This window comes from Antechinus flavipes, chromosome 3 (genome assembly GCF_016432865.1).
Source record: "Antechinus flavipes isolate AdamAnt ecotype Samford, QLD, Australia chromosome 3, AdamAnt_v2, whole genome shotgun sequence".
Taxonomy (NCBI): Eukaryota; Metazoa; Chordata; class Mammalia; order Dasyuromorphia; family Dasyuridae; genus Antechinus; species Antechinus flavipes.
Genome location: NC_067400.1, coordinates 519,398,445 through 519,420,983, shown reverse-complemented (window position 1 = coordinate 519,420,983; position 22,539 = coordinate 519,398,445). Strand labels below are relative to the sequence as shown.

The following is a 22,539-nucleotide window of genomic DNA, read 5'->3' as shown; positions in this document are numbered from 1 at the left end:
ACATAATAAGTACATAATCATCATATAATTAATCAACATTTGTGAAGCCCCTACTTTATACAAGGTCTTATAACTAGGGCTGGGCATACAAAGGTAGATATGTCATGGATTCTGCCCTCAAGGAATTTATAGTTAAGTGGGGGCAGGGCAATTATGGGGACACTAGGGATAGTGTCAGATATGGAGAAGGGGAGATTCATCTTCGTGAGTTCAAATCTGGCCTCAGACATTTTCTAGCTAGGTGACCCTGGCCAAGTCCCCTGTTTGCCTCAGTTTCCTCATCTATAAAATGAGCTAGAGAAGGAAATGGCAAACCACTCCAGTGTCTCTGCCAAAAAAAACTCTAAATGGACATGACTGAACAATTAGACAATATGGGTGGTGGAGCAAAGATGAGGGAGATGGGAGACAACTACAAAAATAACAATGAGAGGAGAGGGGAAAATAAAAGTAAAAGGTGAGGTCCAGAAAAAGGTTATTATAAAGGATAAAGAAAAATTCCAATAATTGGAGAGATATTCATTGTGCCAACATGATAAAAATAAAGTTACCACCTAAATTAATATGCAGATTTAGTATCATATTAATCCAACTGCCAAGGGGTTACTTTAGATAATTAGATAAAATTAGACTTATAATGGAAGTGAAGGAAAAAAAGTAAGAATGAAAGGAGGCTAGAATTACCAGATTTTAAACTATCTTACAAAGCAGCAATAATCTAAACTCTTGGGTACTGATTTCAAAAGTCTAAAAAGTAGATCAATGGGCAAAAAACTAAGTAATCCATATTTAGAAGTAATTAAACAGAGTATCCCAATGTTTGGTAAATGCAAGATTTGACTCTATAGGTAAAGGATTCTGTATTTAACAAACATGCTGAAAAAACTAGAAAGCATATTGGCAGGAAATAGTCATCTTACACCACATACCACAAATAAGTTTCCAAATAGAAAATGAACTTAATATATATGGTTATATAATTTTTAAAAATTAAAGAAAAGAAGAAGGTATTTTTCAAGTCTAAAAAAGGGGAGAGAATTCATAACCAAACAAGGAACAGAGTAAATTACAAAAGTCAACATTAGATAATTTTGATTATATAAACTCAAAATGGTCTTGGCAAAAGAAAATAAATGCAGTTACAATAACTGCATTTATTTATTGCTATATAACATATTGCTTATGTACTATAATATATGATTATAGAAATACATTATTTGTTTATTATTGTTATATAAATATCATTAACAAAAACAGGATAAAAGCCTTTCTGTTTGACCAATTCTCAATCTGCTTCACTAGATCTTCATCTATATCACACCTGCCAGCTGCAGATAGGACCTCCCTGACCCCTACAGTTCCCTCCAGAGCCCTTTTTGATTTCCTTTCAACATTCTACTTTTAATCATCTCCACCAGTTCCATGGGTTCAAGCACTGTATGTTATTCCCACATCCACATGCCTAGCCCTGGTCTATTTCCTGAGTACAAATCCCACATCACCAACTACCTACTGGACATATCAAAAAGGATGTGGGATAAACACCTCAAACCCAACATGTCCAGTCCCCCCTCCGCGAAAATCCAACTCTCCTCTTCCAAATTCCCCTGCGATGGTCAAAGGCTCTGCCATCTTCTCAGTCTCCCAGCTCTGCAATTTGGTGATATCTCAGACTATCCCCTCATTCACCCCACATAGCCAATCAATTGACAAAATTGACACCTACTCCCATAATCAATACTAGTTCAGGCCCTCACTCTCTATCACTGGAATCAATCCATTTTCTATCTGGCTGGCAAATGTTTCATATAGACCAGCTCTGACCATGTCACTTTCCTACTCATAAACTCCAATAGCTCCCTGTGGTCCCATGCATGGAATGCCCTCCCTCCTCCTGGGACTCTGACTCCCAGAATCCTTGGCTTCTTCCAATAATCAGCTCAAATATCACCTCCACCATGTGTATTTCCAGTTGCTTTGCTAGCGCTTTGCCCTCTAACCTTGCTTTCCATCTATTCTGTAAATATCTTATAAATACCAATTTCTTCATCTATCATCTCCTCATTTGGGTATAAGTTTCTTGAAGGCAAGGGCTGCTTTCTGTATTTGTAAAGTGCTATATAAATGCTAGCTATTTATTTATGCAGCCAGCATTTAGCACACAGTAAATACTTAACAAATGTTTACAAACTGACTAACTTAACAGTAGCAATGAAATGAAAATTAAGCAAATGCCTTTAATTGGGAAATGGCCAAACAAATTGTGGTTTTGAAGGTGATGGGATATTTTTACATCATAAGAAACAATATGAATTATTCAGAGAAGCATGGAAAGATTTGCATGAACTGATACAGAATGAGGAAAACAGACTCAGGAAAATAATATACAGGTTTACAATAATGTAAATGAAAACAAGACTAAACATTGGTCCCAGAAAATAGAAAAACCTTCAGAGAAAAAAGTTTCAAAGATAAGGGAATACTAGTATTCAAAATTATAAATAATGTCAGGTAATTTTTTAAAACCTATTTTTGTTAAAAAGGATCAGTTTGAGAGTGGGAAGGGAGCATATTAGGATATGATTGTGATCTAAAAATTAAAGACATCAATAACCCATTTTTATCTGGGGAAAATCAGGATATATATATATAGCATTTAAGCTGGACCTCAATAGATAGATAAAAAATATAATCACATTAAAGTTTATTTCATAATCACAGGGTCATGAAGTGAGTCCCAAACTAAGGAGTTATGAGCTACAACTCTGTCTCTAACTTGGACCACAGACTGACCCCTATCTTGACTAGCTCTGGACTTCTGAGAAATGTAAGGCGCCCTTGGGTGTCCTGCCACTGAGGCAGAATGGGCCAGAACTCAGAAACAACTGGGTCACAAGAAGTTGAGTTACCTGGATGCGAGGTCTCCCAACAGGCTGGCGCAGATCAAAGGAGGCAAAGAAGAAGGCAGAGTTCAGAGTGGGAGAGACCAACAAAGTCATCCATGCAATATCTGTGGTCCCCAGAGGGGATATATGAGGGAGTTGAGACCATCCTGGACTGCTAGCTCTCTATGTTAGAGATGGAATCGTGATATTCATAATAAAATTGGGAGTACAAAGAGTCCTCAACTCTTTGGATTCCTGGCTCTGGCAATGACTCCCAATGGATCCTTGGACAAATCAATTCACTTCTACAGCTATAAATCAGGTTAGACTAGATGATCTCTAAGATGCCTCCCAGCTCTGACATTCTATGATCCGAGGTCTCTTCCAGCTCTGGCATTCTGTGTTCTAAGATCCCTCCCAGCTCTGACACTCTGTGCTATAGAACAGATCTGATATTCAAAATTCTAAGGTCCCTCCCAGCTCTGACATTCTCTGATAGAAAACAAAATTTGGAAAGGACTTTACAACATTCAGAGTCCCAAGATCCCTCCCAGCTCTAATATTCTAAGGAAAGGAAAAATCCAGAGGGGTCAGGATGGACCTGTCTCACCCCTGGATGGAGGAGAATGCCTTGAGGAGCCTCTGGCTTGGGATCCCTCCCACCTAACACTGTCCTAGCCTCTGAGGGCAAAATGTAAGACCATATTACTCACTTGGTAAACTTCATGCCCTGAGCAGAGAAAGGCTCCGTGAGGTCTGAGATGAAGGAAGAGGAACATGAAGAAGCAGGAGGAGGAGGAGGAAGAGGAGGAGGAGGAAAAGGAAAAGGAGGAGATAGAAGAGAAAGAGGAGGAGAAGGTAGGTAAGAAGAAGAGAGAGGAAGTAAGGAAGGCTATGAAGAAGAAGGAAGGAAGGAGAAGACAGCGAGAGAAGGAATAAGGGAAGAGGAAGGAGACAAGGATAAAACAGAGCTACAAGGGAAGGAAAATTAGGAAAAGAGAAGAGAGGAGAAACAAAGAGAAAGCAGTAGCTGAGATGAATAGAGAAGAAGGGAGAAAAATTAAGAAAAAAAGGAAAAGAAAGGGGAAAGGAGGAAAAAGGACTGGAAGGAAGAGATGAGGAGCTTGGAGGAGCAGGAAGAATGTGCATGAGGCAGTAGTATAAAGAAGGAAGAAGAAATGAGATAGGAGGGGGAAGAGGAAAATAGAAGATGAAGGTAGAAAAGGAGGGATCAGAGAAGAATGGAAAATGCTTGGAGAAGAAGATGGAGAGAAGTAGGAGGAAGGAGGAAGGACAAGGGAAGAAAGAGAAAATGGAGGAGGAAGAGCCCATACCCCTTACACTCTCCCTAGTGAACCCCACCCTGGGCCAGAGCTATTAAAGATATCCCAGATGATGTCCAACCAAGAGGGGTGGGAGGAGGGAGCATTTGTGGAAGGGACCCAAGCTGAGGCCGACTCTTTCCTCCCTCCACCCTCCTCAGCAAGCCTCCAGCTGGAGGAGGATGCCCCAGGGGCAGTTGGGAAGGGTTTGGTTTTGTGGCAGGAGATGGAAAATGGAGGGAGAGGGGAACAGGGGAGAAGGAAGTGGGACCCACTCACCCTCCTCGGGAAACGACCAGCTTCACTTTGACTTTGTAGGACACGATGATTCCCAAGATCTCTTTATTGGTGCCATCCCTCAACCTGCAGTGTTTGGGGAAAAAAACAAGTCATAAAGACAAGAGGTATGGGAAGGAAGACCCCGGAGTAGGGAGCAACAGTGGACAGATGGGGAAGACTGAGGGGAGGAAGTGCAAGCATCAGGACCCCGAGGAATGAGCCCTTCACCTGGGGACAAGGGTCTTTTCTGCCTGTGCAACCTTGGCTAAGAATGGAGTATCTCAGAGTCAAAAGGGACCAGAAAATCCATCAAGCCTAACCCGCCCCAAATAAGTTTTCCTTCTACAACCTCCTTCCTCCTCTTCCTCCTCCACACCTATAATTGGGCTTGGTTGTCTGGATCCTCTAAACAAGAGCTAGGAACTAACACTATTCTCATTTTACAGGCAAGGAAACTGAGATAGAGAATAAGTGACACATGATCACCCAGGCAGTTAAGTATCTGAGGTTAAGAGTCCTGGGGAAGGTCGTGAGCTCTATTGACTGTGCTACCCAGCTGCCCCAAGAAGTGACTATCCAGACCACCAGGTAGAGAGGAAACCTTCCAGTGAATGAAATAACCCTTTCCCTTCAGATAGCTCTATGAGGGAGTTTCTCTTAGAGACATCATGATGTCAGGAAGGCTGCACTAACATTCCAGCCTTGTCTCTCCCATCCCACTTCTCCTTCTCCTTCTATAGAAGGATGACAGTCTCTTTAGAAGGGATCTCCGGGACCTTCACCACCTTAACTAATTTCCCTGGTGACTGACATTAGTGACGTCTCCTCCTCACACTGAGGCCCCCAGAGGGCAGAGCTATGTCTCCCCCCACTCACATCAGGGTCCCCCAGATCAGTTGTCATGGCTACCCTTCCTCTGCCTCTTTTTTGACACCAGAAAAGGAGTTTCTGCTCAGGTTTGGGGGGGAGTGTGAGGGAAGGGGTAAAGAGGAAGCGTGGACCAAGGTCCATTCTGAAGGATGCTTAGAGGAGATGCAAGCCTGGGAAGGGCAAAAAACTAGCAGCTTGGGCCGGGGTCAGGGGAGAGCACATCCTGAGAAAGTCTGGGGACTGGGCAGCTGTGGGGCGGGGCAATCGGGGGTATCCTCACAGGGTACTGGAAGCCAAGTTGGTGTCTTCATGCTTCAGCTTGCCATCCAAAGCCAGGCCTCGCTTCTCCCGGTTGTTGGCCAGGAATGGGGTAAGGGTGTAGACTTTGCAGAATGTTGAACTTGGAGCCACCATGTCACTGGAGAAAACAGAGGGCAAAAGAAAAGATTCCCACAGTCCAAGCAGACAGGCAGAGAAAGTCTCAGTTTCTCTCTCTCTCTCTTTCTCTCTCTCTCTCTCCATCTGTGTCTGTCTGCCCCCCCCCCTCTGTCCGTCTATCTGTCTCTCTCTCTGTCCATCTGTCTGTCTGTCTCTCTCTCTGTCCATCTGTCCGTCTCTCTCTCTGTCCATCTGTCCGTCTGTCTCTCTCTCTGTCTGTCTGTCTCTCTCTGTCTGTCTGTCTCTCTCTGTCTGTCTCTCTCTCTCTCTGTCCGTCTGTCTGTCTGTCTCTCTTTGTCCATCTGTCCGTCTATCTTTCTCTCTCTCTGTCCGTCTGTCTGTCTGTCTCTCTCTCTCTCTCTGTCCGTCTGTGTCTGTCTCTCTCTCTTTGTCTCTCTCTCTCTCTCTTTCTGTCCGTCTGTGTCTGTCTCTCTTTGTCTCTCTCTCTCTCTCTGTCCGTCTGTGTCTGTCTCTCTCTCTCTCTCTCTCTGTCCGTCTGTGTCTGTCTGTCTGTCTCTCTCCCTCCATCTGTCTGTCTCTCTCTCTCTCTCTCTCTCCCCGTCTGTCTGTCTGTCTGTCTGTCTCTCCCCGTCTGTCTGTTTGTCTGTCTGTCTGTCTCTCTCCATCTGTCTGTCTGTCTGTCTCTCTCTCTCTCTCTCCGTCTGTCTGTCTGTCAGTCTCTCTCTCTCTCTCTCCGTCTGTCTGTCTGTCAGTCTCTCTCTCTCTCTCCCCGTCTGTCTGTCTGTCAGTCTCTCTCTCTCTCCGTCTGTCTGTCTGTCAGTCTCTCTCTCTCTCTCTCCCCGTCTGTCTGTCTGTCAGTCAGTCAGTCTCTCTCTCTCTCTGTCTGTCTCTCTCTCTGTGTCCGTCTGTCTGTCTGTCTCTCTCTCTCTTTCTCTCTCTCTCTGTCTCTCTCGCTGTCTGTCTCTGTGTGTGTGTGTGTTGTGTGTGTCTCTCTCTCTCTGTCTCTCTCTCTCTCTCTGTCCGTCTGTCTGTCTGTCTCTCTCTCTCTCTGTCTCTCTCTCTCTGTCCGTCTGTCTGTCTGTCTCTCTCTCTCTCTGTCCGTCTGTCTGTCTGTCTCTCTGTCCGTCTGTCCGTTTGTCTGTCTCTCTTTCTCTCTCTCTGTCCGTCTGTCTGTCTGTCTCTCTCTCTGTCCGTCCGTCTGTCTGTCTGTCTCTCTCTCTGTCCGTCCATCTGTCTGTCTGTCTCTCTCTCTCCGTCTGTCTGTCTGTCTCTCTCTCTCTCCGTCTGTCTGTCTGTCTGTCTGTCTCTCTCTCTCTCCGTCTGTCTGTCTGTCTGTCTGTCTCTCTCTCTCTCTCCGTCTGTCTGTCTGTCTGTCTCTCTCTCTCTCCGTCTGTCTGTCTGTCTCTCTCTCTCTCCGTCTGTCTGTCTGTCTCTCTCTCTCTCCGTCTGTCTGTCTCTCTCTTTCTCTCTCTGTCTCTCTCTCTCTCTGTCTCTCTCGCTGTCTGTCTCTGTGTGTGTGTGTGTGTCTCTCTCTCTGTGTCTCTCTGTCTATCTGTCTGTCTCTGTCTCTCTTTCTCTCTCTGTCTGTCTGTCTCTCTCTGTCTCTCTCTCTCTGTCTCTCTGTCTCTCTCTCTTTCTCTCTCTGTCTCTGTCTCTCTCTGTCTCTGTCTCTCTCTCTGTCTCTTTCTCTCTCTCTCTCTCTCTCTCTCTCTCTCTGTCTCTCTCTCTCCCCCTCCCTCCCTCTTCCTCTCTGTTTCCCTTCTTCCCTCCCTCTATCCTTCCCCCCTCTAACTCTCTGTCTCTCTATCTCTGTCTCTCTGTTTGTCTCTAACACATACACAATCACACTCTCCCCCTCTCAGACTAATTGGGGAAAGGGAGAAAGATTTTAAAAGAGGGGCCAGCTGGGACAGTGAAAAGGCTACTGAGTTCAGACTCTGCTAATTATTTCCTGTGTGACATGAGGTAATTTCCTTCATTTCTCTGAGCCTTGATGTCATCTGTAAAGTGAAAAGGCTGGATCACACTACCTTTAAATTCTAAGACTATCATTCTAACTATTAAATCACCCTGTGTGACCCCTGCCTTGGGGGAATAGATGTGCTTAGCACAGTGCCTGGAACACAGTAGGTCTTTAACAAATGTTTTTAATTGAATTGAACCCTCTAAACAAATGACTGTGTCAGAGCTGGAAAATAACTCAGAAGCCATCTAATCCAACCACCCCCATTTGAGAGATAAAGAAACTGAAGCCCGGAGATTTGCTAAGAGTCACATAGGCAGAATTGGAACTTTGAGCCCAGATTCTCTTGAATGAGAAATCAGAAAAAATGAGGTTTTTCCCCACAGTGCCAGGATGGCCCTTCCCTGCCTCCCCTAGCCTGAGGTCACTTCAGTGATGTTCAGGGAACCAACACACGCGGTATAACTTTCCTGGGACCCACTGGGCAGGGAAAGAAAACTTGCTGCCACAAGTGAAAGAAACAAGCCTGAAGACAGGGTTTTAAGGCTATCAGCTCTTCCAAATTATATCCAGTTTTGTATAATCTGCTTTTCAAATAAGTCATCTGTTGCATGCTGGGTTTTTTTGATCCATTGTTTGGATTATGCTGATCAAATATGAGCCACACTTTTTATCATTTGCTCTTTAGTATTATCGGCTCGGTTTAAAAAAAAAATATCCACGCTTTTTTTCCATTAACCATTTGTTGTTTCAGATTAGTCTTCCTGACTCTAGGCCCAACACTCTATCCACTGTTTTGCCCCGGCTGTCCTCACAATGACTCAAGCAACTCATCAAGACTATAAATAGTAAGTGAGTAACAATACTACACCTGAGGAGAGAATTTTCACACCAGGTGACACCTTATGCTTAGGACAAAGAAAACCATTTTTTGCAACATTTATTTTTTTAATTACCCAAAACTTGAAATTGTTTATTATTAGGAGGTTAACCATTTTAAAAAATTATTCACTCTGGGACTACCTGCTTTTCAGAACTTATGCCCTGAATATATCTTATTATCTATGATATATATATATATATATATATATATATATATATATATATGTTATATATAAATATAATTATTTAAGAGATTACCCACAGTTTGATTTTTTAAAATTCTCTATGGCGTGAGGATTATCTACTGCTTTTATTATCTGACTTGTATGTGTGAATGGGGAGTTGGGAGAATTTGTGCTGATCCATGGCTTTTTGGATTTCAGCCCCCCCCCCCCCCAACATATACACACCATTGGCACTGAGGTCAAGGCTAGACATCAGAACCAAATGCTTCCTACCCGTCCCAGATTCCATAGGATAACTTACTCAGCCTCCTCCACAGCCACGGGACATTTGTACTGTGCTGTATTGAACAGGCAGATATCGGCATATTGGCGTACTACGGGCAGAAAGATAACACACCATATGAGGAGAAAATCCCAGGACTCCAGAGGGGGAATGCCCAGAAGCATCCACAACCCCTTCTAGTTCTCCTTGACCCTTGCAGGAAGCCCCACTCCATCCAGAACACTTGCTGAGGGCCTCCCCTAACTAAGCCTGTGGAGTTCATAGCGCTTTGCAGAGAAGCAGTCCATGTTACCAGTCCTAACCATTCCTTGCTCTGAATGCCCAGTACCTCCCCTTGGACCATTAAACAAGACCACTCTCTGAAAGGCTGAGAGGGAGAGCCCTTAAACCAGGAGCAACTCCAGGAAGAGGATGAAGAAGGCAGAGCTCTGCCCACCGACTTCCCCCAAAGCTTGCTCTCCAAACCCCCAAACCTCCACCCACTGCCCCATCCCCCCGGTACCTGAAATTTTTATCTTCTTCACCGTCTTGTTGGTGTTGTTGGTGACATGGACATTAACACTGATGGGTTCCCCATGGTAGTAGATCTGGAAGGAGGAGGAGTGGAGAAAGAAAAGTGGAGGTTTCCATTGTAGTCAGGTAGGGAACAAGCATTTATTGATTTTTATATGACTAGTTTGACTAATATCTGACAAATATTATTTCATTGAATCCGCAGGCAGGTACATCAGACCCCATGTCTGGACTCCAAGTGAGTGCATTTCTCATGGATGGTATACTCACTACTTCTCTGATAACTGTCCTTGTTCCTGCCTCTTTCAGTCAAGAAAATTGTCCTAATCAGAAAGGAGAAGCACTTTACCCCATGATCTCACTAAGCCAGAAACAGGAGATGGAAATGGGACAGCCCTCTTTCTAGACTCCTTGCAGCTGAATAATATCCAGCCTAGGATGCACAACAGTCCCGCCCTTCTCTCCTGGATACCACGTCTGATAATGATTTCATGCCCTCATGGGGTACCTCTCTCCTCAGAATCAGCCACAGACACCTCCAAAGAGATTTTCCTACAAGCACTGAAATAGTGCTGAATCCACCAAGAAGTGGGACTATTTCTTCCCCTGACAATCATAATAACAATACTAATAAAAGCATCTGTACAGCACTTCAAGACTGCAAAACGCTTTACAGATGTTATCTCACTTGATCAGCTGTCATATTAACAAATGCACAGAAGCATCCCACAACCCCTTCTAATTTCCCTTGATACCTGGAGGAAGCCAAACTCCACCCAGAATGCTGACTGAGATATTCCATTCTACTAAACGGACCTTTGGAAAGAAGCAGTCCATATTATCAGTCCACATGGCCTTATTGTTCCTTCCCCTGAATGCCCGGTGCCTTCCCTTGGACCACTAAACAAGACCACTGTCTACAGCCCTTTAGCCAAGAGCAACTCCAGGAACAGTCTACCAACGTCACCCAAAACTTGCTCTCCAAATCCTCATGAGCAAATACCGCCCCCCCATTTTGCAGATGGGGAAAGTGAGGTAGACTGCAGTTAAGTGACTTGCCCACAGTTGCACAGCTAATCATTGTCTGAAGCTAGATTTGAACTCAGGTTTTTCTGACGCCAGACCCAGTGCTCCACCAGAGAGCTTGTGGTCTAACTGTTACATAAACACAAACTGCAGGAGGCTGGGTCTGGAGGCTGATGGAGTAGATAGTTGACTAGTATGTGCTAGAGCTGAATTGTCTGCAAGTTAAAATCTTCAGGGTAAGACTCAAATGCCATCTCCTGCAGGATGCATTCCCTCATCCCACAGTCAGAAAGGAGTCTTCCACAAACCTCAGACAGGACTTGGATTCTCCTCTCTTAGATATCTCTCTCGTTCTACTCCATATCATTATTATCCATATATATGGTACACCACTGTCACCCCTCCCCTCTATAAGCTTCAAGCAGGCAGAAATTATGGCTAAGTTCCTCCTGTCAACTCCTCTCCCCAACACACACATACATCCCAGTTTCTAGTATAGTACTCTACACACAGTAAATTATTCCTTTTTTTGTTGAATGAATGAACAGTAGGCACATAATAGACATATGCTGATTTGCACTGAATGAATTCAATGTTTTCTGACTCGAGGGATACCCCTGGCCATCCATCTGTTTGTATTAGCCCCAAAGTTAAAGGGAAATCAAAACCAAAATTGACAAGTTGGGGAGTGGGGATTGGCGCTACCAATGACTCCCAGAAATCCCTAAACAACTATTTTCAATGGAATGTGCTGCTCTTACTTATTCATAGAACTGTTGGGGGGGGGGGGAGGTAGAAAGCTTTTAATCCTTCAGCATAGTTTGTTGGCCTAATTAGCTCCTAGCACAAGGCTATGAGGGGAGATGCAGTCCCTCTTTCATTAGTGGATTATTCTGAACTATTCAGTCTAAGGAGGAAATTCTCAATACTCTTTTGGAGAGACTGTTACATACAGGGAAATGAAGGGCAGAGAGGAAGGGAGCAAGACCCCACACTCAGACAAAGCTGAAAATCTAAGATTTGGAAGAGAATTGAGAGGTCAGCTAATCTACCTTCAGCCAGAATATAGGACCCTTCGCTTGAACATCCTTAACAAATGGTCACCCACTCTCCATTTAAAACCTTCAGTGATGAAGAGTTCATTTCCCCAATGCAGACATAGTACCATGGATAGCTCTCGCTGTTTCTAGGTTGATTTCCTCCACGGAACTGAACCAATCAATAAGTTTTTATTAAGCAGGTGCTAGACCCTAGAAATACACATAACAAAATAATCCTCACCCTTAAGGAGTTTACATTCTCTCCCCATACCCCTTCATCCCCAACTGGTCCTGGTTGGGTTTCCTGGAGTCAAGCAAAACAAAACTAATCTTTCTTCTTTGCAACAAAGCTTCAGCTATTTGAAGGCAAACATCCTATCCCTACAAAAATCACCTTTTATTCTTAAGTTTAAAACCCTAGAGGATTATGGAAAAGTCCTAAGTCTGCTAGGAGCACTCCCTTACCTCCTTATCCAAAGAGGCCTCCAAATGCAGAGGTTTGTCAGACATCAGGAAATGACGAGTTGTCTCAGCTGTGGGCTGGGGACCAGGTCTCTCCGGGGCATACTGGACCTTCCGGATAACCAGGCGCACAGAATTCCTGAACAAGTCAGTGAGAGGAAGTGAGAGGAAGACAATGTCATTGGGGACAGACATCTCAGGCTCCTTCCCCAGTGCTTTCTTCCGCTCCAGGACACTTTCTAGCTCCCTTCCCCATAGGATCAAGACCAAACAGCTCAGTGTAGCTTTAAAGACCTTCCAGGATCTGAACCCTCCCTAACTTTCCAACTTTAGCTCCTCTCCATGTACCCTTTGCTCTGGTAACTTAGGACTTCCCAGAATATGTACCATCCCTTCCTTCTTCAGTCCTTTTGATTATAACAATCCTTTGCCCAGAACATTCCCACTTTCCAATTCTCCGAATCCCAGTAGTCTTTCTAGGCCCAACTCAAGGTCTACCTTCTCCAAGAAGTTCTCTCCTGGACCACCTAGCTCCCTACTCCAGGCCTTTCCAGTCCTAACAGTCCCTACCAGAAAGTATAGGACTCATTTCCCACATTTTTTTCAGTGAGCTGGATCTCTATGATTTGCCCTGAAGATACTGTCTTCTCTCCTGGACATTCCCTCCAGCACAGAACACACTGCTAGTGATGGTGATGATGATGATGATGGCTCAATGAGGGGGGAGTTGAAGGCTCCATGTGGAAGATGCAGGATTAGGAGCAGAGGATGTAGTCTCGGGGAGGATATGGGGATTCAGCACTAGAGGCTGAAGCTCAGAAGGAGATGAGAGTTTCAGTGAGGGAGTGAAGGGCAGACTCAGTAAAGGGAAGGGAGAATTAGGGAGAATTCAGTACTAGAGGCTGAGGGGATGAGTCTCACTAAAAGGGTGGAGTAAGAATTCAGTAAAGAGAAGGATATGGGGGAAAGAGTGACAATGGGGAATCACTGAAGGAAAATAGGGTTCAATGAGGGGGTGAGTGAAGAGGAACACTGGAAAGAATACTGATATCCTGGGTTGAAATCTCAGTTCTACCACTTTTTCCAGCATAATCGTAGTTTAATTACTTTATCTTGCTCTGGACTGTTTCCTCATCCGAAAAATAAGGAGGCTGGGATAATTAACCCTCTAACACCCCTTTCAGCTCTAAATCTATGATTCTGTGATTTTAAGAGGATAGAGAGGTCAGTTACGGATGAGCTAATTAAGGGCGGAGGGGGTTTAGACTTGCAGAGGATATAGGGTGCTGAGGGAGGAGGTGAAAACCTAAGGAAAATATGAGTGACTTAGTGCCAAGTATGAGGGCTTAATGAGCGGGGATGAAGGATCGCTCAGTCAGAGAGAGGGGTGATCAGTGAGGAGTCAACCGCTCAGTAAGAAGACTGAGGGTCAGTAGTTGGCTCTTTCCAACTAAAATTGGCAACAGAATTGCCTGCAATATGGGAATTGTCCACCAGATGGCAAAGCCAATCCATCTGGGCCTCCAGCTTCCCTACTTATGTCACCCTCATCCACCCACCTGGGCTGCACAGGAGTGTTACTGATTGCTCTTATTTGGGGTTCACAACCTCAGAATACAAGGTCTTCCTCACTGCCCAAACCTTACTTTATTTTGTCTTCTGGGTCCCATTACTTAACCCTTTCACTAACAATGCAATTTCTAATATGGAGTTCACATCTGTCCCACTTCCTCTCTATCCATATTGTTCATGGTGTTTGGGAGGATTCCCATTAGATGTTTCTTCCCTGCTTAGCACTACCCTCAGCACTGGCTTTTTCATTCTCTGAGGAAAAGGGCCATGTTGCATTTCCTCAGATAAGCTGCTCCCTTAGGGCACACACTAAGTATTTCCCCTCAGATCAGAGGCTTCCAAAGGGCAGGGGATGTGTCTATCACCCCCCTAGATTTAGGTGGTGTCTGAAAGATAAACTAAATAGCAAATCCACTCTAGAATCCACTAGAGAGCTTCCATCATGTATATTCTCATTTCCTCTTTAGAGTCTCATGTTACAGATTGGGAAAACTGAGTTTCTAATGTTCTCTTTAAGGCCACAATCATTTCCGTGATTGATAGATTAGAACCTATTGCTCTTATCTCCTTCCCAGGATTTTTGCTACCACATTACCTCCATGTTCACAAAGTTCTGAGCTCTGATCCATGTCCCATTCTCCCTCCCCCAGGCAGGGCTAACAAAGAGGACTCGGTTCTGGTTACCGTTTGTGAGTTTTCTCCTCCAGATTTTCTGCACAGAAGGCTTTGACTTCATAATCCACACCACAGGCCTGCAAGAAGATGGGGTACAATGTCCCAGGCTATAGGTACAAAGATCCCTCCCACAGGGGAAGAATTGGGATGACAGGAAAAGAAAGCACAAAGAACTCAAAGTGGAAAATCAAGAGTTCCATTCCTGAACTGAACTGGACTGGTTTCTAGTCCAATGTGTGTCTATTCACTCTCTGAGACTCAATGTCCGCATTTGTAAAGATGAGATCATCTCTGAGTTCCTTTCTGGGTTTGACATTCTATGTTCTAAGGTTTCTTGCAGTTTTGACATCCTATGTTCCATAAAAAGAATTCCTATTCTTTTAACCAAAATCCCTCACAGGGTTAACTCTGAGCAGGTAATCTCCATATGGACAATATCCATGCCAATTCTACCCCTCAGAGAACCTGGGGTTCACCCAAGCTGAGACCATACTTACTGCTTAATTTCATTCTGCTGTATTAGACACAGAAATTTCCTGAAACACATTTCAGGCTACAAAAATCGGCTCTAATGTGCCGGAAAATATAGAAGCTATTTCATTAATGCCAGGAGAAAAGAAGGCTGGTAGTTATTTGACAGATGAAGAAAGTGACAGATCAGAAGGGGGAAAAAGACATTGCTTTCCTTTATTCCCAGGGACTTCAGGAAATGTAAGGTCAAGTTACAGAACCATAGAATGTCAGAGTCAGGAGGAACACTAAAAACACAAAACATCTGAGTTGGGAGAGACATTAGGGCATTGAATGTTGGAACAAAGAATATAGAATGTCAGACTTAGACAGGACCATGAACCATAGAATATCATTACAAGGGACCCTTGAGCACAAAATGTTACACCTGGAAGAGACTTGAAACTACATAAGTCAGAACTTGAAGCAAAGTTAGAATATGACATCTTCATTTCACAGCTGAAAAAACTGAGGTAGGGGAGAGAAAGGTCACCCAATTAAAAGCAGGTTCCTTTTCATCTACAATTGCATATACTCTTGGTTCTCCAAAGGCAGGGAAGGGAACAATAGCCCAAATAATACAAACCATTTGATAAATAAGAATGAAATCAGGTCTATTAATTTTTAAGTAGATTATAATAATTTTTGCTTACAGCGCATTCTGACTTTGTCAGGCTTGGGCTCACATCAGAATGAATCTGCCTTCCCCAATCATTTCTTGGAAGATAGAAATGTTGAAGATTTCCTCTCTTCCTTCCTTCTAAATACTCCAGCCTGCCAATTCTCAAGGTTCAGAAGTCTTCCCTGACCACCTCAATCTACACAGCTCCCACCCTTTTCTGTACGACAGTTATGGAGCCACTCTTCCAAAACTTCAGCCACAGGCCCTCAGTGTCAGAAGGGGACACAATCAAATGAATAGAAATTTCTCCTGCAACATCCTCAACAAACAATCCCCCATCCAGCCTGTGCTCAAAGACTCTTCCCCCTTCCCCAATGATGAGAAGCCCACCCTCTTCCCAGTCTCTTCTGTGGGCAGCTCAGATTCCATATGTCTCTTCATATATGTCTCCCTCCTTTCCCCGTTGTTCCTGAGGCAGAGGGAGATAAATCCTCTTCTTCCCAGGCCAGTCCCTGCAAGTCTCTACCTACCCCTTAGCTAAACACCCCCAACACCCTGAATTCCTGAGAAGTTGCCTCCAGACCCTTCCCCATCCTGACTGGCCGGCCCAGAAACACACCGTAGTGTGTCAGCAGCCTTCCTCACTCCGGCCCAGAAGGCAATAGGGCCGTCACTCGCCTTGCTCTGGACACCGACTTTCTATTTCTTTTCTCCAGCAGCCGGTTCTCTGGGGTTCGTTTTGTCGTGAGGGGCTCGGGGGCTGTTTCGTTTCTGGCTTTGTCTGCTGACTCACACCCAGTATGGGCTTCCATACCCCAAACACGCCAGATCTTTCTCACATGGATGGCTGCCTACTCATGCCTCACTGATCTTTTCCTTGGGCAATTGATTTTAAGATAACAAATGTAATCAAGAGAGCATTTTGTAAATGTTTCACAAAATCATGGAGTGGTGGAGGCAGAAAAGGCTTTCCAGATCCTCTGCTTCCTAGGACCCTAGAATTTCCCTACCCAAAAGGTTCAGAAAGGGCACCGAGTTCCATCTGATATGGGAACAGAAAACTTCTCCATCTCCCCAACTAATGCTCATCCTCCTCTTATAGCCCTCAGGGATGGAGACGGGGAGCTAGTTCTACTGCTTCCTGGGATTTCACTTCCCTATACCCATCTGAACACTTCACCCTCCTGAAGGCACTGGGGGCTGCCTGAATTACTCCCACCCTGTTCTGCCCAGACGTGGCCATCTCACTTCCCGTCAGCCCCTTGTGGGAGAGGTGGAGAAGTCCAATCCCAGAGGCAATGAGCAAAACCCGACTTACCTTCCCTGTGTCCTCAGGCCCCGGCTGCAGTGTCACTGAGCAGGGCAAGTTGGGAGGGATCTGCAGAGAAAAGAGCTCAGGGTCAGCAAGGGCTTAGAAGAACAAGCTCTCCCATCGGACTAGGGCTCCCCTGGGTCTGTCTGAGGATGAGGGCTGCGGCTTTCTCTCCCTTCAGGTGCTTTCTGAGAGAAGGAACAACATACAGCATCTGTCCTCCAATGGACAGCAGCTCACTCCAGAATGCCCCCACCAGGGCCAGCCAGCATTAGGGAACAAAAACTGGCAAGGAGGAGGATGGGGACTCCGACATCCCTCCCCAGCCTCTCATGCCCACAGTCCTCCCCGGCAAATGGGGCTCATTTTCACAGCTGGGAGAAGTGGCTAATAGCCGGGTCCCAAAAGGGAGCTATTCCTCAGGAGGGGCCAGCTTGCCCCCAGGGTAGCAGGAGGAAAGTTGTTGATGGCCCTGGGGCGAATTTTAGGCAGCAATTACTTAATCTCACAGAGCTAAAAGTCTTCCTCTTTCTGTCCCCTTGCTTTGCTTCCCTCACCCACAGGACCCTGAAATCAGGCTGTGAATTAGGAAGGTGTCATGTACCCTTAAAACCTTTCTGGCTCCCCCCAAGATTCCATGTTAAAGGTGGACCTGACTTTTTCTTCTAATGCCCCAGTTTCCTCATCTATGAAATGGGGTTTGTCTACTTAGTTTCTAATATCTTTTTTTCTATTATGTATATAAATACTATATATACTATAGTACAGTACATATTCTCTCTATATTATATATACTCTTATAACTGAGACACTGTGGAGCAATTTCTAAGATCCCTTCCAAAACTAACATTCTATAGTCCATGTTTTAAAGTCCTTTCCAACTCTGAGCATCAGTGAGATGAAGTCACGGCCTAAATGGTCTGATTTTTTTCTTTAGCTCTAAATCTATGGTTCTAGCGATCCCATCCGAGGTGAGGAAGCTCCTTGGGACTCTTGTTCTCTCTCCTGTAGAAAGGCAGAGTAGGACTGGATTTCTCTGATCTAGTCCCTTCTTTGTATCTATGACCCGAATCTGCATCTAAGCACACAGCACAAGATCATTAGCTTTTAGAGCCATCATACCAGCCGCACTGGTGACTCATCTCGAGTCTGTGGCCAACAGAGAAAAACCCCAGGGTTTTCTTACATGAACTTCTAGCAGTCCAGACATGCTTCCTCCTCCCTCCCTGTACCCGTTTCTGTTAGCTTGGGTTACTCTTCCAGCTGATCGAGATCTTTCTAGATTACAATTCAGCAATCCAAATCATCAGCTGCTCCTTCTCAGTGATGCATCATGGGCAAATCTACCCCGGGGGCCATTTTTATCTTCGGGCAAATCACTAACCAAAAATGGTGAGCAGCTGAGAGCTGAGCTTGCCTTCCTAGCACCCTGGGGTTTAGAACTAGAAGAGACCTCAGAGAGCATCAGGTTTAACATTTTAAGACTTTATTTTACAGATCAGATAAATGAGGTCCAGAGAAAGGTCCAGCCCTTACACAGATAATAATGGAGTTGGTCAACTGCACTCAAATGTAGTATTTCCTCAATGTGCTCCCTTCCAATAGCCCTTGCTGACTGAATCATCCAGCCAGGTCTCATCCTTCCCTGCTCTTGCTTCTCCTTCACCTTCATTTCCTCATCAACTCTATTCATGGTTTTCTTTACACTTTAAAATCATGTCCCTTCTACTGCTGGTTTCTCCTGGAGTCTTTGGGGCCTCCTCACTCTGGGAAAGGCTACCATTCCTGTGGCCAGCTCATCCCGGTAGAGCTCCCCATAAGGAGCTCTCCTACCACCTGAGCTGCCTGAAGCTGCTATTTTGTAAGAGCCAAACTGAGGGGCAGTTCAGTGGTTCAGTGGATAGTGTCAGACCTGGAGCAAGTCATTTCCTGAATCCAAATCCGGCCTCAGATACTTACTGGCTGTGTAATCTCGGGCAAGTCATTCAACCCTGTTTGTCTCAGTTTCCCGTCTATAAAATGAGTTACAGAAGGAATGACAAATCACTCCTGTATTTTTCTCAAGAAAACCCCAAAAGAAGTCAGAGTCAGACAATTACCAGAACAACCTGCTTTCATTCCCTTCTCATCCTATCCTGACTTTCTCTGTGCTTTAAAACCATATCCTTGCTCACTACGTAGCTCCCTTTGTGGGTTGTCCACAATTTATTAGAATGAAAGTTACTTAAATTTGGATGAATTAATGGTTCATACATGAATCAAGTGAGCAGAACCAGGAGAACAATTTATGTAGTAACAGCAATATTAAAAGGACAAACACCTTTGAAAGACTTAAAAACTGTAATTGATACAACAACCAAGCCCAATTGGCTCAAGTACTAAGAAGAAATATGATTTATCTTATTATGGAAAGGTGACAAACTTATAGTGTAGATTAAGATAAGTCTTTGAACATGGCTAATGTAAGAATTTGTTTTACATGACTGTACATATTTATAACAGCAATTTTGTTTTTCTTGCTTTCTCATCTGAGGATGAAGACGGGGAAAAATATGAATATAAAAATAAAATTAAAGTTTTAAAAAATGTAAACTCCTCAAATTGAGGGCAAGTAATATTTTTCTTTTTTGCCTATATTTTTGTCTTCAACATTTAGCAAACAAACATTTATTAGCTGCTAACTATGTATTAGGCACTGTGTTTTCTTCCTTTTTCTTTCCCTTATCCCCTCCCAATTACCATATCTCTCACCCACAACCCATCATCTCTCTCCCTAGGAGGACATGTGTATATAAACATTCAGCCCTCAGTCCTTCATCTTACCTAACTGATTAATAAACAAGCATATATTAAGCACTTAATATGTGCCCGGAAATGTGCCAGGTGATAAAGATGAAATAGAATTAGGAACCTCACATTCTAAAGCATTGTGAGAAACTTGTGGAATATCTTGCTGAAATCTGGACATAAGACATCTAAGACACTCCTCTGATCTCCCAGTCTAGTAACCCTATTTCAGAACCAAAAATGTAGTTAGTCTGGTATAATTTGTTCTTGAGGAAACCATGTTGTCACTTCAAAATCACTGCTTTCTTTCCAAATGTTTAAATGAAAGAGACAATCTTCCAAGTATTAGGTAACAGCAGCGGCTAAAGCTGGACAGCTCTTTGTTGGGGTGACCCTGTAATTGCTTATATCGCTTCGTTTGAAGGAGCCAGAGTCCAGATCTGAAAATTATTCTTCAATGGGCTGGGTAGGATTAATAATAGATAAATTGATGGACACGGTAAAGTGCAAAAAAGAGAGGGCTGGGGATCCCTCACCTCAAAGGTGAAGGGGTAAGCATGCTCTCCCAGTTTCCTGATGAGCCGTTCTTGGAGCCGCGTGAGGGGCCTGTCTTCAGGAGCAGGTGGGAAGGACTGGATGTTGGCCACAAACAGGTCCTTGCGGAAGGTCAGGCCCAGCACGTCCAGATCCTCCCGGCCGTAGCGGAAGGCGCAGGTCAGAGTTACGTACACTGTGGGGGGAAAGGAAATGACAGGAGTCAAAGAGTGAGTGGATTCTCTCAAAAAGCAGCCATCACATTTCCATAAAAGCCCTCAGCCCATTCCTGACAGACCACAGCAAGAGATCCAGTAAAGGGCCCATGCGCTGCCACATACTAAGGGTGCCCTCCTTCTCTGCATGGAGATTAGGCGGGACAAGGCAGGGGAGAGAGCCTAGTCCTTTCCCAAATGGAGAAAGCAGCCCAGGCCTGAGCCCCTGTGTATGGCCCATGTATCTACTAGGAGGGGAGGAAAGGGTCCTCATAATATCCTATACACAGGATCTTTTTCCCCTACTAAAAGCTACACTGAATAACAGGGACAGGGGAGTTCAGGAGTGGGAAGTAGCTGAGCTCTTGTAGAGAATGGAGGAGACCAGAAATACTGGGAGACCCAGAGAGTGAAAGATTCTGAGTTAGCTGGACCAATCTAATCTGGAAAAGGCTTATGGAACTTTTCTGAGATCAGGCAGCTGAAAGGAGGTATTATCATCCTTTTACAGATGAGGAAATGAAGTCTATTTATCCAGGGAAAAGTTGGGGAGAGTCTGAGTAAGGGGGTACAACCCCTCAGTAAGGGATTACAAGCTTTAAAAAAAAAAAAAAAGCTGGAGAATCCATAAGGTTTTAATGAGAATTAAAGAGGGAAGAGGTTTAGAGGGCTTTTGTGAGCTGCCTAAAGCTAGACAATGGGCCTGAGCTTGGGAAGGTTGAAGCTACAAGAAGCTGGAAGCCTCTGGGAGAGTCCATAGGAAATAAGGAGGGTAGGAAGGGCTAGTAGAATCAAGTTAGCCTGAGGAATGGGAAGTGGGGTTTGTTCAGGAGATTTGATTGCATTTAAAGGAAGTTGGATGGTCCTCAGGGAAGAATGGGATGGAAGGGCTAAAAGAATGGAGGAGAGGTGGGCTAGTTTGAGGGACAGTTCTTGGTTGAGCTTGAATGAGAGCGGCTGAAAAAGGGTAAGGGAGAAAGGATGGGGAGAGATAGGTTGATCCAAGGGAGGTAAGGCTAGAATAGGTAATAATAAAGATTGTTTTCTCCTTCATTTGTGGAGCTGGATGGGAGCAAGGAGCAGGGAAGAAAAAAGGAGAAAAGGACAGATTAATTGATACTGGGTCTCCCTGAGACAGAGAAGGAGAGCGTGAGGAAGGCTAAGAGTGGGGCCAGACCAAGGAATGAAGGAAGAGACAAGAATCCACATATGATCGGTTTGGGGAGGGCTGAGCAGGGGACTCACCTCTCCTCTCCTTGAGGTACTCAGGATCCACCAGAACCACACCATCTGAAAGAAATAACAGAGTGAAGAAGAGAAAGAGGGAAGACTATAGATTTAAGTGCTCTCTAACCTTCAAACTCTACTCTGTAATCCAAATCTACTACCAAGATTACATGCACAACGTTCCCAAACTGAATGCACCATTCAAAATCCAAACTCACCATCCCCAATCTGAACTCACTCAAACTCCAATCCCATCACTCTCATTTTCAACTCATCAATCCCAAGCTACATTTGAGTCCCAATTCCACTAACTGAATGCCAAATTCATATAATAAAAACTCCTTGACATCAAAGACTTAATTCTTGTCTCTGTATTCCTAGAACATAGCTTGGTAAATAATTCATAAATATTCAGTTATATTGAATTGAATATACCATGTACACCAAAACTAATCTAACCTTACATCTGCCACTTCTACCAAAAACCTAACAATCCAACTCTGGGTCCAAAACCCATTAACCCAATGATGAACTCTCATCAATATGACTATAACTACATCTTCACCAATTCTATACTTAATAAATAATAATAATAAACTCCACCAATCCTCCTCCTAATCCCAGAGCCACCCACCATCCCTGGTACAAATTCCAACCACCCCAATCCTCCCAATATCATCATAAACTCATCAATCCTTTTTTTCTTTTTTGAGACAATTGGGGTAAAGTGACTTGCCCAGGGTCACACAGCTAGGGAGTTTTAAACTCATCAATCCTCACCCAAATGATACTCCATAAACCTACTCCATCACAAACACCTCATCCAGCCTATCATGAACCCAACCCCTATACAAACCCATCATCCCTACTCTAAACTTCAACCCATTAATCTTCCAATCCATTCTCTCGCCTCAAACCTCTCGTTTTACACTGATTCCTGCCCTTCCGCTAACTTTACCCTGAAGCCAGAATGCTA

At 44.3% G+C, this 22,539-nt stretch overlaps 1 protein-coding gene across 8 annotated transcripts in view; it reads right to left on the bottom strand.

Moving 5' to 3' along the window:
• ARRB1 (arrestin beta 1) overlaps positions 1 to 22,539 on the bottom strand; it is a 179,496-nt gene that overhangs the window by 64,030 nt on the left and 92,927 nt on the right. For 7 of the 8 annotated variants that reach the window (XM_051987096.1, XM_051987102.1, XM_051987100.1 and 4 more), the window contains 10 exons: positions 21,582 to 21,626; positions 20,124 to 20,317; positions 16,807 to 16,866; positions 14,366 to 14,433; positions 12,113 to 12,248; positions 9,571 to 9,655; positions 9,087 to 9,159; positions 5,637 to 5,774; positions 4,487 to 4,570; positions 2,910 to 2,933 (listed from right to left, as the gene is read on the bottom strand). In XM_051987096.1, coding sequence (XP_051843056.1) covers positions 2,910 to 2,933; positions 4,487 to 4,570; positions 5,637 to 5,774; positions 9,087 to 9,159; positions 9,571 to 9,655; positions 12,113 to 12,248; positions 14,366 to 14,433; positions 16,807 to 16,866; positions 20,124 to 20,317; positions 21,582 to 21,626 — 907 coding nt within the window. The remainder of the gene's footprint in view (positions 1 to 2,909; positions 2,934 to 4,486; positions 4,571 to 5,636; positions 5,775 to 9,086; positions 9,160 to 9,570; positions 9,656 to 12,112; positions 12,249 to 14,365; positions 14,434 to 16,806; positions 16,867 to 20,123; positions 20,318 to 21,581; positions 21,627 to 22,539) is intronic. The other variant, XM_051987098.1, reaches the window with a different exon arrangement.